The sequence below is a fragment of the Balaenoptera physalus genome, assembly GCF_965194825.1.
Source record: "Balaenoptera physalus genome assembly, chromosome: 11".
Taxonomy (NCBI): Eukaryota; Metazoa; Chordata; class Mammalia; order Artiodactyla; family Balaenopteridae; genus Balaenoptera; species Balaenoptera physalus.
The window spans coordinates 24,085,609-24,096,856 of NC_138896.1; the positions used below are offsets into that span (position 1 = coordinate 24,085,609).

The following is an 11,248-nucleotide window of genomic DNA, read 5'->3' on the forward strand; positions in this document are numbered from 1 at the left end:
CCGGGAAAGGGGCGGAGCTTCCCGCCTTCCGACTTCCTCCCGGAGTGGCAGGCTCCCACCGCGCAGGCGCGGGCCCCAGCTGCTGCACGAGCGTCGGGGAGGGTGGCTCACCGCCCCTCAGAGGTGTTTGTTCCTTTCTATGACAATAAGTACAGTTCCAACATGATTTGCTCATACTCTAAAGACACTTCCTATTGCAAACTGCTGGGGAGCTTGTGAAAACCCGTGATGATTTGTACACTTTTCTATGTATGTTACATGTTGATAAAAGTAAAGAAAAAAAAATGTTGAGAAGTCCCGGAGATGAGGAGCCTGCGCACAAATCTCGATTTTATCAAAGGTTCCCAATAAAGATATCACTCTCTCGGTCCACATTTCTTTTACGGTTTTGCCTAGGACTGTCCTGTAAAGGACTGAGTAAAACCAAACAGTCTGGCTCGGGGCTAGAAATACCCATTCTAATATTTTCACTTAAAAAATATTTCCTTCAAACAGAAAGGGACACAAATGCAGTTACACAATTACACGAACTTCTATACTCAAGCCCCCAAGGCTTTATAAGTATGCGATATTATGACACAATAGGTGAAAATATTTTTTAAAGGAATAAGATTGTAATAAATCTTCCATTTCTCATCTTGCATAAAAGTACACATTTGTTGGGAGTTTGTTGTAGAAATATTTTCAGCATGTAAAGGATTGTAATAATGAACTCTGTGAGTGCACAGACGCTGGATTTCCTAGGCCCCACCTGTAAGTTGACATCAGGACATCAAGCAGAAGTTTGGGCCCTCACCACCGCCCCTCTCACCCCAGCTGAACCCTAAGCACAGAAATCAGTCTATCACTGAATATAAGCAGTAACTAATTAGCAACTACTCTAACTGGGGCTAAAGGTACCTGATGATCAAAAGTTGTTTTCCTTCTTGAAACAATTAGCTCATGAAAATTCAAATACTTTGGCCTTACCAGCTTAATCATTCACAATTAGCTCACAAACAGACCACAGATGGTCTCTCCAGGAGCTCTCCTTTTCCCTACTTTACAAGATACACTCACAGTCTAAAAATACCAGAAGTAATTTGCTTTAGGAACAAATTTACTGAGGGACAGATAACCATCCACACAGGAAGAAGAAAGTTGGGGAGGCTGGAAATAAATAACAGACATTCAAATTCTTCAAATGGTTCAGAGAGAGGCCTAGTTTTCCTAAGAGTCTCAATCCAGAGTCAGAAAGAGAATGTTGGAGTGTGAAAAGATGGTATATGAGACTCCTCTATCAGAATCCAAAAGGGATGGTAACTTAGCTTCAGGTCCAGTCAATTCAGGAATCATAACCATGTTTAAAGATGAGGGGAACAAAATTCATCTTAGAGGCACCCTAGAACCCTCCAGCTCCAGATAAGATTAATCTACTTCTTCAATGGTGGGGCCTGTGGCAGCCCTTCCAGGTGTATACCCTGTTGCACAGGAAGGCCCAGTGCATCCTCCCTGGTAGAGCTTTGTGATGATTGGGTTACACACCTGCTCCAATTCCTTTCTCTTATGATCAAACTCATCTTTCTCAGCCAGTTGATTGGCCTCCAGCCATGAAAGGACCTCACTGCATTTACTCAGTATTTTCTTCTTATCAGACTCATTAATCTTGCTCTGTAGATCTTCATCACTCACAGCACTCTTCATGTTAAAAGCATAGGATTCTAAGGCATTTTTTGCAGCAATTTTCTCTCTCTGGACCTCGTCCTCAGCTTTATATTTCTCAGCATCCAGAACCATGCGCTCGATCTCCTCCTTGCTCAGCCGGCCCTTGTCATTGGTGATGGTGATCTTGTTAGCCTTGCCTGTGCTCTTGTCCATGGCTGTTACATTGAGAATACCGTTAGCATCGATGTCAAAGGTTACCTCGATCTGGGGCACTCCCCTGGGTGCAGGAGGGATTCCACTCAGATCAAAGCGCCCCAGCAGGTTGTTGTCCCGCGTCATGGCCCTCTCGCCCTCGTACACCTGGATCAATACCCCAGGCTGGTTATCTGAGTAGGTGGTGAAGATCTGCGTCTGCTTGGTGGGGATGGTGGAGTTGCGCTTGATCAGGACAGTCATGACACCCCCGGCTGTCTCCAACCCTAAGGACAGGGGAGCCACGTCCAACAAAAGCAGGTCCTGTACCTTTTCAGACTTATCCCCCATCAAAATGGCTGCCTGTACTGCAGCCCCATAGGCAACTGCCTCATCGGGGTTGATGCTCTTGTTGAGATCACGACCATTAAAGTAGTCCTGCAATAGCCTCTGAACCTTAGGGATGCGGGTGGAGCCCCCTACTAAAACAATGTCATGGATTTTAGCCTTATCCATCTTGGCATCCCGAAGAGCCTTCTCCACAGGCTCCAGTGTGCCCCTAAACAGGTCTGCACACAACTCTTCAAACCGGGCTCTGGTGATGGATGTGTAGAAGTCAAAGCCTTCATAAAGTGAATCAATTTCCAAGTTGGCCTGGGTGCTGGACGACAGGGTCCTCTTGGCCCTCTCACAGGCGGTGCGCAGCCGCCTCACGGCCCGCTTGTTCTGGCTGATGTCCTTCTTATGTTTCCTCTTGAACTCTTCCACAAAGTGGCTCACAAGCCTGTTGTCAAAATCCTCTCCACCCAGGTGGGTGTCCCCAGCTGTGGCCTTTACCTCAAAAATCCCATCATCTATGGTCAGGATGGACACATCAAATGTGCCTCCACCCAGATCAAAGATCAGGACATGTCGCTCTCCCTGCCCTGCTTTATCTAAGCCATAAGCAATGGCAGCAGCTGTGGGTTCATTGATAATTCTTAGCACATTGAGACCTGCAATCACACCTGCATCCTTGGTGGCCTGGCGTTGAGAGTCATTGAAGTATGCTGGCACGGTGATCACAGCACTGGTGACACTGTGGCCCAAAAAAGCCTCAGCAGTCTCCTTCATCTTAGTCAGTACCATAGAAGAGATTTCCTCAGGGTAGAAAGCTTTTATCTCCCCTTTGTAGGACACCGTTACCTTGGGCTTGCCTCCTTCATTGATTACTTGGAAAGGCCAAAGTTTCATATCTGATTGCACTACAGGATCGTTAAATTTCCTGCCGATCAGCCGTTTGGCATCAAAGACAGTGTTCTGGGGATTCATGGCTACCTGGTTCTTGGCCGCATCGCCAATGAGCCGCTCGGTGTCCGTGAAGGCCACGTAGCTGGGGGTGGTGCGGTTGCCCTGATCATTGGCGATGATCTCTACTTTGCCGTGCTGGAACACCCCCACGCAGGAGTAGGTGGTGCCCAGGTCGATGCCAATGGCCGTTCCCTTAGCAGCAGCCATGGTTTTCCTAGGCCTGTGGGAAAAGAATGAGATAAAATTTCAGAGAAAACTTTTAATTTTTATTTATTTATTTATTTATTTTTATTTATTTTTAATTGTGGTAAAATACACACAACATGAAATTTACCATCTGAACCATTTTTCAGCATACAGTTCAGTAGTAAGTCCATTCACATTGTTGCCCAACCAATCTACAGAATTTTTTCTCTCTCAAAACAAATTCTATACCCATTAAACAACTCCTCATTTCCCCCCTCCTCCAAGCCCTTGGAAACCATTAGCCTACTAGTGGTTTTCCTTTTGGTCTACTTTTTGTCTCTCAGAATTTAACTACTCGAGGTACCTCACATTAGCGGAATTACACACTATTTTTCTTTTTGTAACTGGCTTATTTAACTTAGCATAATATCCTAAAAGTTCATCTATTTTACAGCATGTGTCAGTATTTCCTTTTTATGGCTGAATAATTTTCATTGTATGTATATACCACATTTCTTTATTCATTCCTTCTGTGGCACTTGGGCTGCTTCCACCTTATGGCTATTGTGAATAATCCTGCCACATACTGTGTGTGCAAACATCTCTTCCAGACAAGGTTATGTACAAGGTAGAAGAACTCCTAGCCAACCGGAAGTGGGAGGACAGCGTCATAATGCTGTTTTCAATTTCTCACAGGGCTAGACTCAACTGTCCTGTTCCTGTGTCTGTGACTTTTTTTATTCTGGTATTGTACCTGTCTCCTGCTGAACTCTGATTATTTGAAGTTCTGGTCTCCACAGGAGACATCAGTCACGTGGGTTTAGCAACCCTGCTGATCGCCTTTTACCCTCTATTAGGGATTGGTGGGAGTACATTTGGGCCAGTCTGAAGACGGCTGCTAGGAACCCCATCAAGCCCCCATGAGTTTTCTCAGGTGAGGTGGTGCTCTCTAAGGCTGTCTCTGTCTCTAATCGTCTCCCAAATAAAACACCTGTTATCTGGAGACAATAACAGACCAGCTCCTTCACTTTTTTTCTGGCAGCTCTGACCAATCCCAGCCACCTTTGTGGTCCTTATACGATCCTCCTTCCCTGGCTGGCCCACATCCCCATACCTTAGATTTAAACAAACTAGAGAACTTTCCAGCACTTCCTCAAACAAGGACTTATTCGTCTTGCCTATTCCAAGCCCATTCCGATCAGAGTACTCGTGGATCACTTAGTGTCTCGCCGCCTTCGATGCAGTTAGATACGGTTCGTTTTGCAGAGCGTCTATAACTTGGGGCTCCCTCAATATCCAAACTGCGCAGCCGGTGTCCCCCCACCCCACCCGCCCTGCCCTACAACTTTGAGCCGGGCCCAGACCTGTCATCCAGACTCCCAACTAGCCCATGAGGTCAGAGGCACAATCTCCATTGTAACGCAACTGCGTGGACGACGTCAACGCCCCCGCCCCCCCCACCGGACCCGCCAGCTCCTCCCACTCCTTCCCCACCCACTGCCCGCTCCCCGAGCCAGTGCCAGCCAGAAACCCACAGAAGAGTCTGGAGAGTTCTGGGAGCAGCAACGCTCAGGGCGCTGATTGGTCCCAGAAAACCAGTGGGCAGGACCTGAGGAGAAACCCCTGGAATATTCCCGACCTGGCAGCCGCACTGAGCTCTGTGATTGGCTGAGGAGGGAAAAGGAGGAGCTTGATGAAAAACCATAAACACAGAGCCGCCCTCAGAGAAACGGCAAGCCTGGAGAGAGCTGCTAGGATTGGTGCGGTTGGTGAGCGCAGCTTCCGCAGACACACTATCTGCGAGGACCACCCCGAGCGGCACCGGCGCGTTCAGTTTTCGGATTCCGAAAGGACCGAGCTCCTCGTCGCTGAACTCGTTGGCCGTTTTCAGGTCTGAAGTTCGTTGCGGAGCCGAGAGGGCGGGACACCGGCATGGCGAAAAGCACGGCCATTGGCATCGATCTGGGCACCACCTACTCCTGCGTGGGGGTGTTCCAGCACGGCAAAGTAGAGATCATCGCCAACGATCAGGGCAACCGCACCACCCCCAGCTACGTGGCCTTCACGGACACCGAGCGGCTCATCGGCGACGCGGCCAAGAACCAGGTGGCGCTGAACCCACAGAACACCGTGTTTGACGCGAAGCGGCTGATCGGCCGCAAGTTCGGCGACCCTGTGGTGCAGTCGGACATGAAGCACTGGCCTTTCCGGGTGATCAACGATGGTGACAAGCCCAAGGTGCAGGTGAGCTACAAGGGGGAGACCAAGGCGTTCTACCCCGAGGAGATCTCGTCGATGGTGCTGACCAAGATGAAGGAGATCGCCGAGGCGTACCTGGGCCACCCGGTGAGCAACGCGGTGATCACCGTGCCGGCCTACTTCAACGACTCGCAGCGCCAGGCCACCAAGGATGCGGGGGTGATCGCGGGGCTGAACGTGCTGAGGATCATCAACGAGCCCACGGCTGCCGCCATCGCCTACGGCCTGGACCGGACGGGCAAGGGGGAGCGCAACGTGCTCATCTTTGACCTGGGCGGGGGCACGTTCGACGTGTCCATCCTGACGATCGACGACGGCATCTTCGAGGTGAAGGCCACGGCCGGGGACACCCACCTGGGTGGGGAGGACTTCGACAACAGGCTGGTGAACCACTTCGTGGAGGAGTTCAAGAGGAAGCACAAGAAGGACATCAGCCAGAACAAGCGGGCCGTGAGGCGACTGCGCACCGCCTGCGAGAGGGCCAAGAGGACCCTGTCGTCCAGCACCCAGGCCAGCCTGGAGATCGATTCCCTGTTCGAGGGCATCGACTTCTACACGTCCATCACCAGGGCGCGGTTCGAAGAGCTGTGCTCGGACCTGTTCCGGAGCACCCTGGAGCCGGTGGAGAAGGCTCTGCGCGACGCCAAGCTGGACAAGGCTCAGATCCAAGACCTGGTCCTGGTGGGGGGCTCCACCCGCATCCCCAAGGTGCAGAAGCTGCTGCAGGACTTCTTCAACGGGCGCGACCTCAACAAGAGCATCAACCCCGACGAGGCGGTGGCCTATGGGGCGGCGGTGCAGGCAGCCATCCTGATGGGAGACAAGTCTGAGAACGTGCAGGACCTGCTGCTGCTGGACGTGGCTCCCCTGTCGCTGGGGCTGGAGACGGCTGGGGGCGTGATGACTGCCCTGATCAAGCGCAACTCCACCATCCCCACCAAGCAGACGCAGATCTTCACCACCTATTCGGACAACCAGCCCGGCGTGCTGATCCAGGTGTACGAGGGCGAGAGGGCCATGACGCGGGACAACAACCTGCTGGGGCGCTTCGAGCTGAGCGGCATCCCACCGGCCCCCAGGGGAGTGCCCCAGATCGAGGTGACCTTCGACATCGACGCCAATGGCATCCTGAACGTCACGGCCATGGACAAGAGCACGGGCAAGGCCAACAAGATCACCATCACCAACGACAAGGGCCGGCTGAGCAAGGAGGATATCGAGCGCATGGTGCAGGAGGCGGAGAAGTACAAAGCCGAGGACGAGGTCCAGCGCGAGAGGGTGTCTGCCAAGAACGCCCTGGAGTCGTACGCCTTCAACATGAAGAGCGCCGTGGAGGATGAGGGGCTGAAGGGCAAGATCAGCGAGGCCGACAAGAAGAAGGTGCTGGACAAGTGCCAGGAGGTGATTTCCTGGCTGGACGCCAACACCTTGGCCGAGAAGGACGAGTTTGAGCACAAGAGGAAGGAGCTGGAGCAGGTGTGTAACCCCATCATCAGCGGACTGTACCAGGGGGCGGGTGGCCCCGGGGCTGGCGGCTTTGGGGCCCAGGCCCCTAAAGGGGGCTCTGGGTCTGGCCCCACCATTGAGGAGGTGGATTAGGAATCTTTCCCCAGATCGTTCATGTTTATGGAGACAGTTGGGATCCAAGATTTTGCGTTGCCTTATGTATCTGCCTTTCATCAGCTATCAGCTATGCAAGTTGTTTGCAAAGTTGAACTGTGTCTCTTGGTGAAGTTACGAACTGTTTTTCAGCGTGTGAGTGTAGAGATGAATGTATACTGCCATCTTTTGTCAATTTTCCGCTTTGGAATATTCATGCCAAACTAAGGCTTCCCCCCCCCCCCCTTTTTAACCGATTACTTCAAAGTAAATAAACTCAAAAGAATTCGAGTGATGTCTGTCTCTGTTTTATTTTGAGGGCAGAAGGGTCTGCATAGGCTCTCTTTCTTACAGAGTCTAGAATTGAATGGCAATTTGCCTCTTAGATAAGGTCAGGGATCTGGAAAGTAAGGATATGTATTGTATCGTGACACACGTCTTTTAGGCAAATAGTATTCTTGGGAGATACAAAACTGTGAATTTGAATGCTTTGGGTTTGGTGGGTCCAGAAAAAATAAGAGGTATGGTCATGGTGGCCTCAAGGTGGCTGAGGGGGTAGAGGCTTTAAGGGTGGCCTCAAAAGGAGCTTGTGCGTGGGAGTGTTCTGGAGAAGCAGCCAAATAGGAGAGGCAGTTGGATTGGAAGGTCATGGCTCCTGCTTCCTGTGAGTACACGTGATATGTTAGAGCCCTGTTACTTAACCTGGATTCAGCATGAAAGAGAGGCTAAATTGGCAGTGAGGAGATGTGGGTTCAAGCACTGGCTTGACTAGTTATGCATGAATGCATTCTCCACTGTGATCCCTAGTTCTCATATTTTAAAATGGAAGGGTTTGGCTTCATGCCTCAATTTATATTTCTTATTTCTGAAAGAATGCTGAGATAAAAATGCCACATTTCCAGCAGTGGTTACCTACATTTTAAGTATCCCAGTGAGCACCTTAGGCAGGTGTCATAGTTTCATGCCCCAGCAGGGGAACCCCAGTATTTCAGTGCTCTTACCTATCGGGCACTGTACAGGGGCCTTTTAGGTGTTTATGAATTCTCATTCCACTGCACTGAGTATAGGTGGTGTTTGACTTCCACAGGTGAACATATGGGGAGACTTAAAAGTTACTGGCTTAACTAAAATTTATTTCAAGGTTAAAAAAATCAGTTCAGCAAAGATGTTGAACCTGGATTCCAACTCTGGGTTTATTGGTTTTTGTCCTGCTGCCCCAAGTCCACAGGGCTTTGTGTGTGCATGTCTGGTTCTGGGTTATGTTTCTACTCTGGTTCACAATCAGTATTCTTTCTGCTTTTACTCTGTATGATCGAAACAATTATGTCAGATAAACAATAGGGTTGATGACAGAGGTTTAGTATTTGTTAATTTGGAAGAGTGATAGAAAAAACTTGCAGCCCTGTACCAGGAAGACTTACCACAGACTTGCTTCCCCTTGAGATGCTTCATACCCTAGCTGCTAGCATCCTAGAAGTAATCTCCTCCACAGCCTCTTTGTTGGAAAAGGCCTGGCACAATCCTCAAGGCTTGGGGAGTGAGCCCTTTTAAAAATCAGTTGTGTCTGGGGTTTACAAAGATTTTGGAACTAGGCAGCGGTGGTGATTGCACAACATGGGAATGGGCTAGGTACCACTAAATTGTACACTTTAAAATGGTTCATTTTGTTATGTGAATTTACTTCGCCAAAAGCAGAAAAAAAAAATTGTGTCAACATTCTATAAAAGCACTTTGTGAGTTTGTATACCTCAAGGCCCACCAAACCTTTCACTAAATACTTGCCTTTGAAGAAAATCCAATATTATGGGAATAACATGTATAGGTAGACCTTGCCCTGTAAGTTTGGAAATGGAAATGCTTAGACTTACAGGCCAGTTTGTAAAGACACGTTTAATCCTCAGGGTAGTTGAACTGTAGCGCTGTGGAGTCTAGCCACAATGTAAGTCAACCTTCATGGGGGTATGCATTTGCTACAGGACCTCCTCTACCCCATAGAGCTGCAGTAGCATTTGTGACTGTCATCTGCACACAACACAGTAACTCTTCAAGCAGCCACTACCACTACTTTAGGAGGAGGTAGCAAGGGATGGGGAGGGTGGATGGAAAAGGGTGGAGATTGGGAAGGACCTAAGAAACACCTTTGATAAGAGAGGTTAGGGAAATCTCCAGAAATTACCTTGGAGAAAAGGAGTTCCTATGGCTAAATCAGTTAAGGTTATTGAGGGTGTTTTATTGATACTAAGAAGTCAATATGTTATTGCCTTGATAACATATACCCTTGCACGGAGTACTTTGAAAATAATCACTTTTTAAGTTCCAGATGAAGCTGAGGGAATTGCAGAACTAGCAAAGAGAATGCAATGCCATCCCTGGAAAAAGCGGTGTTTTGGGTAGCAGCAGGAACTTTGGGGGAGAGGAGTTGCATCGAGATAATTGTAGATGAGGAAAGAATTTTTAAAATCTAATACCTTCCCTAATTCCAATCTCACCTGTCTCCCTATGCCAGCCCTCAGAAGGCAGGTGGCTATGATAATACGACTAATTTTATGTCTTTTAAATCCAAGATACTGTGTGATTAGTAATATACATACTGTTATTCCTGGTGTTTAACAGGGTTCTGTCATCAAAAATGAAGAAAAGATACCAAAACAACAAAAACGTTTATAAATGTGAGAGAAGTGGGCAAAAGCATGGGCTTTCAGTTAAAAGAGGTTGTTTCAGGTGAAAAACCAATATTGGCGATTTCTGAGGGGGAGATCCTCACGCTAGGAATAAGAAACGGTGACTGTCATCATACTTTACTCCAACTGATCACCTTAAATCCGTCCCCGAGGGTCACCCGTAAAGTATCCAGGTGCAGTTCTGTGACACAGAGCAACCCCACCAGCCCCCTCACCCTCTCCTAGCTCCAGCTCATTTGGAGACGTTAAGGGGTCACGTAGCGCCGCGAATTCGGGATGCCGAGGTCAACCCGCCCCACCCCCGCGGGCCCCTGTCCAGCCCAGCAGAGGATCGGAGCAGAGGGCACAGCGGGGGAGGAGGGAGGGCACAACGGGGCAAACAGGGTGGGAAGGCGGGGGGAGTTCGGAAGACCAGAATCACCCCCGAGGGTCTTAGACCACTTTACCCCTCCAAACGTCCCCACGAGAACCAGGGACTAGAGTCGGGTGGGGAAGCGGCAGAGAGAAGCCAGCAAGCTCCCATCTATGGTCTGTCCCTGCCCAGGGCGGTGGGGCCTTCTCCCGTCTGGCCACCAGTTCATCCGGCTTCCTTGTATCAGTTATGAACTTTTCCAGTGTTTTCATCCAATAAATTAGCGAGTTTGAGTGAAACTCTAAAGGTCTCTCCTTTATTTACTTCTTTAAGCCCATTTTGAAAAAACAACCGAAAAACGCCGGCACCGGACAGGCAGCTCCGCGGCCAGCCCTACCGTCAGGCCCCGCCCCGCCCTATTTTATCGGGGTCTTACGGCTTCTGGCTCCTTGCCCCCGTTTCAGGCTGTGCGAGGAACTTTCTGGAGTTCTCTGGGCTCGAAGGCGGGGACTGACTCGTAGGAACAGTCCTCAACAAACAAACTGCCCCACCCAAGTCTCCCTACCCCCCAACCCCACTCTAGGATATCAAGCTTAGTCACGGCTCTACATTTAGTTTCCAGGAGATTCTTTGAACTGGGTGCCAGGCTAGCCTTAGTAACGGGCCCCCCCCCTCCTTTCCCCTCATAACAACCGACCAGTCTGGGATGAAGGGAAGAGGAGACGGTTCTGGGAGAAGCTGGAAGGGTGGGGTAGTGGGGGGGCGATGGGGGAGATGGTTGTGAGTCAGAAGCAACAGCCTGGAGGGGAATACCTGCTGGTCACATACCCCCATGGTGCCCAGGGTGCGCGCAGAGCCCTGACATTCCCTCTTAACTATCTTCTTCTATGGCCATTTGTTTTCTTCTTTTTAGAGTGAACGGGTAAGGTCTATGTGCCAGCATTGGGAGGAGTCCAAAATAGAAAGTATGAGGACATGTAGGTTCAGTCACCGGTTCTGTAATTATCTGTCTAGGTGACCAGACCAAGCCACTAAACCTCTGATC

At 49.8% G+C, this 11,248-nt stretch overlaps 2 protein-coding genes across 4 annotated transcripts; one reads left to right on the plus strand and one right to left on the minus strand.

The window, feature by feature from the left end:
* Positions 1 to 1,078: 1,078 nt before the first annotated feature.
* HSPA1L (heat shock protein family A (Hsp70) member 1 like) lies at positions 1,079 to 4,738 on the minus strand. 3 transcript variants are annotated; one of them, XM_082411548.1, is made up of 2 exons: positions 4,677 to 4,738; positions 1,079 to 3,346 (listed from the first exon to the last, which is right to left on the minus strand). In XM_082411548.1, exon 2 carries the CDS (start codon positions 3,331 to 3,333, stop codon positions 1,408 to 1,410), a length of 1,926 nt encoding a protein of 641 aa, XP_082267674.1. In that variant the 5' UTR covers positions 3,334 to 3,346; positions 4,677 to 4,738; the 3' UTR covers positions 1,079 to 1,407. The 3 variants fall into 3 exon arrangements, with proteins under 3 accessions (XP_082267674.1, XP_082267672.1, XP_082267673.1); XM_082411546.1 differs by lacking the exon at positions 4,677 to 4,738 and adding an exon at positions 4,427 to 4,622; XM_082411547.1 differs by lacking the exon at positions 4,677 to 4,738 and adding an exon at positions 3,461 to 4,622.
* A 289-nt stretch (positions 4,739 to 5,027) lies between these two features.
* On the plus strand, positions 5,028 to 7,461 carry HSPA1A (heat shock protein family A (Hsp70) member 1A). The gene has a single exon (XM_082411549.1). The coding sequence runs from the start codon at positions 5,245 to 5,247 to the stop codon at positions 7,168 to 7,170; it is 1,926 nt and encodes a 641-aa protein (XP_082267675.1). The 5' UTR covers positions 5,028 to 5,244; the 3' UTR covers positions 7,171 to 7,461.
* Positions 7,462 to 11,248: the final 3,787 nt, after the last annotated feature.

Excerpts from the sequence above, each read along its gene's own strand:
- HSPA1L (XM_082411548.1), bottom strand. The coding sequence starts at position 3,333 with ATGGCTGCTGCTAAGGGAACGGCCATTGGCATCGACCTGGGCACCACC.
- HSPA1A (XM_082411549.1), top strand. The coding sequence starts at position 5,245 with ATGGCGAAAAGCACGGCCATTGGCATCGATCTGGGCACCACCTACTCC.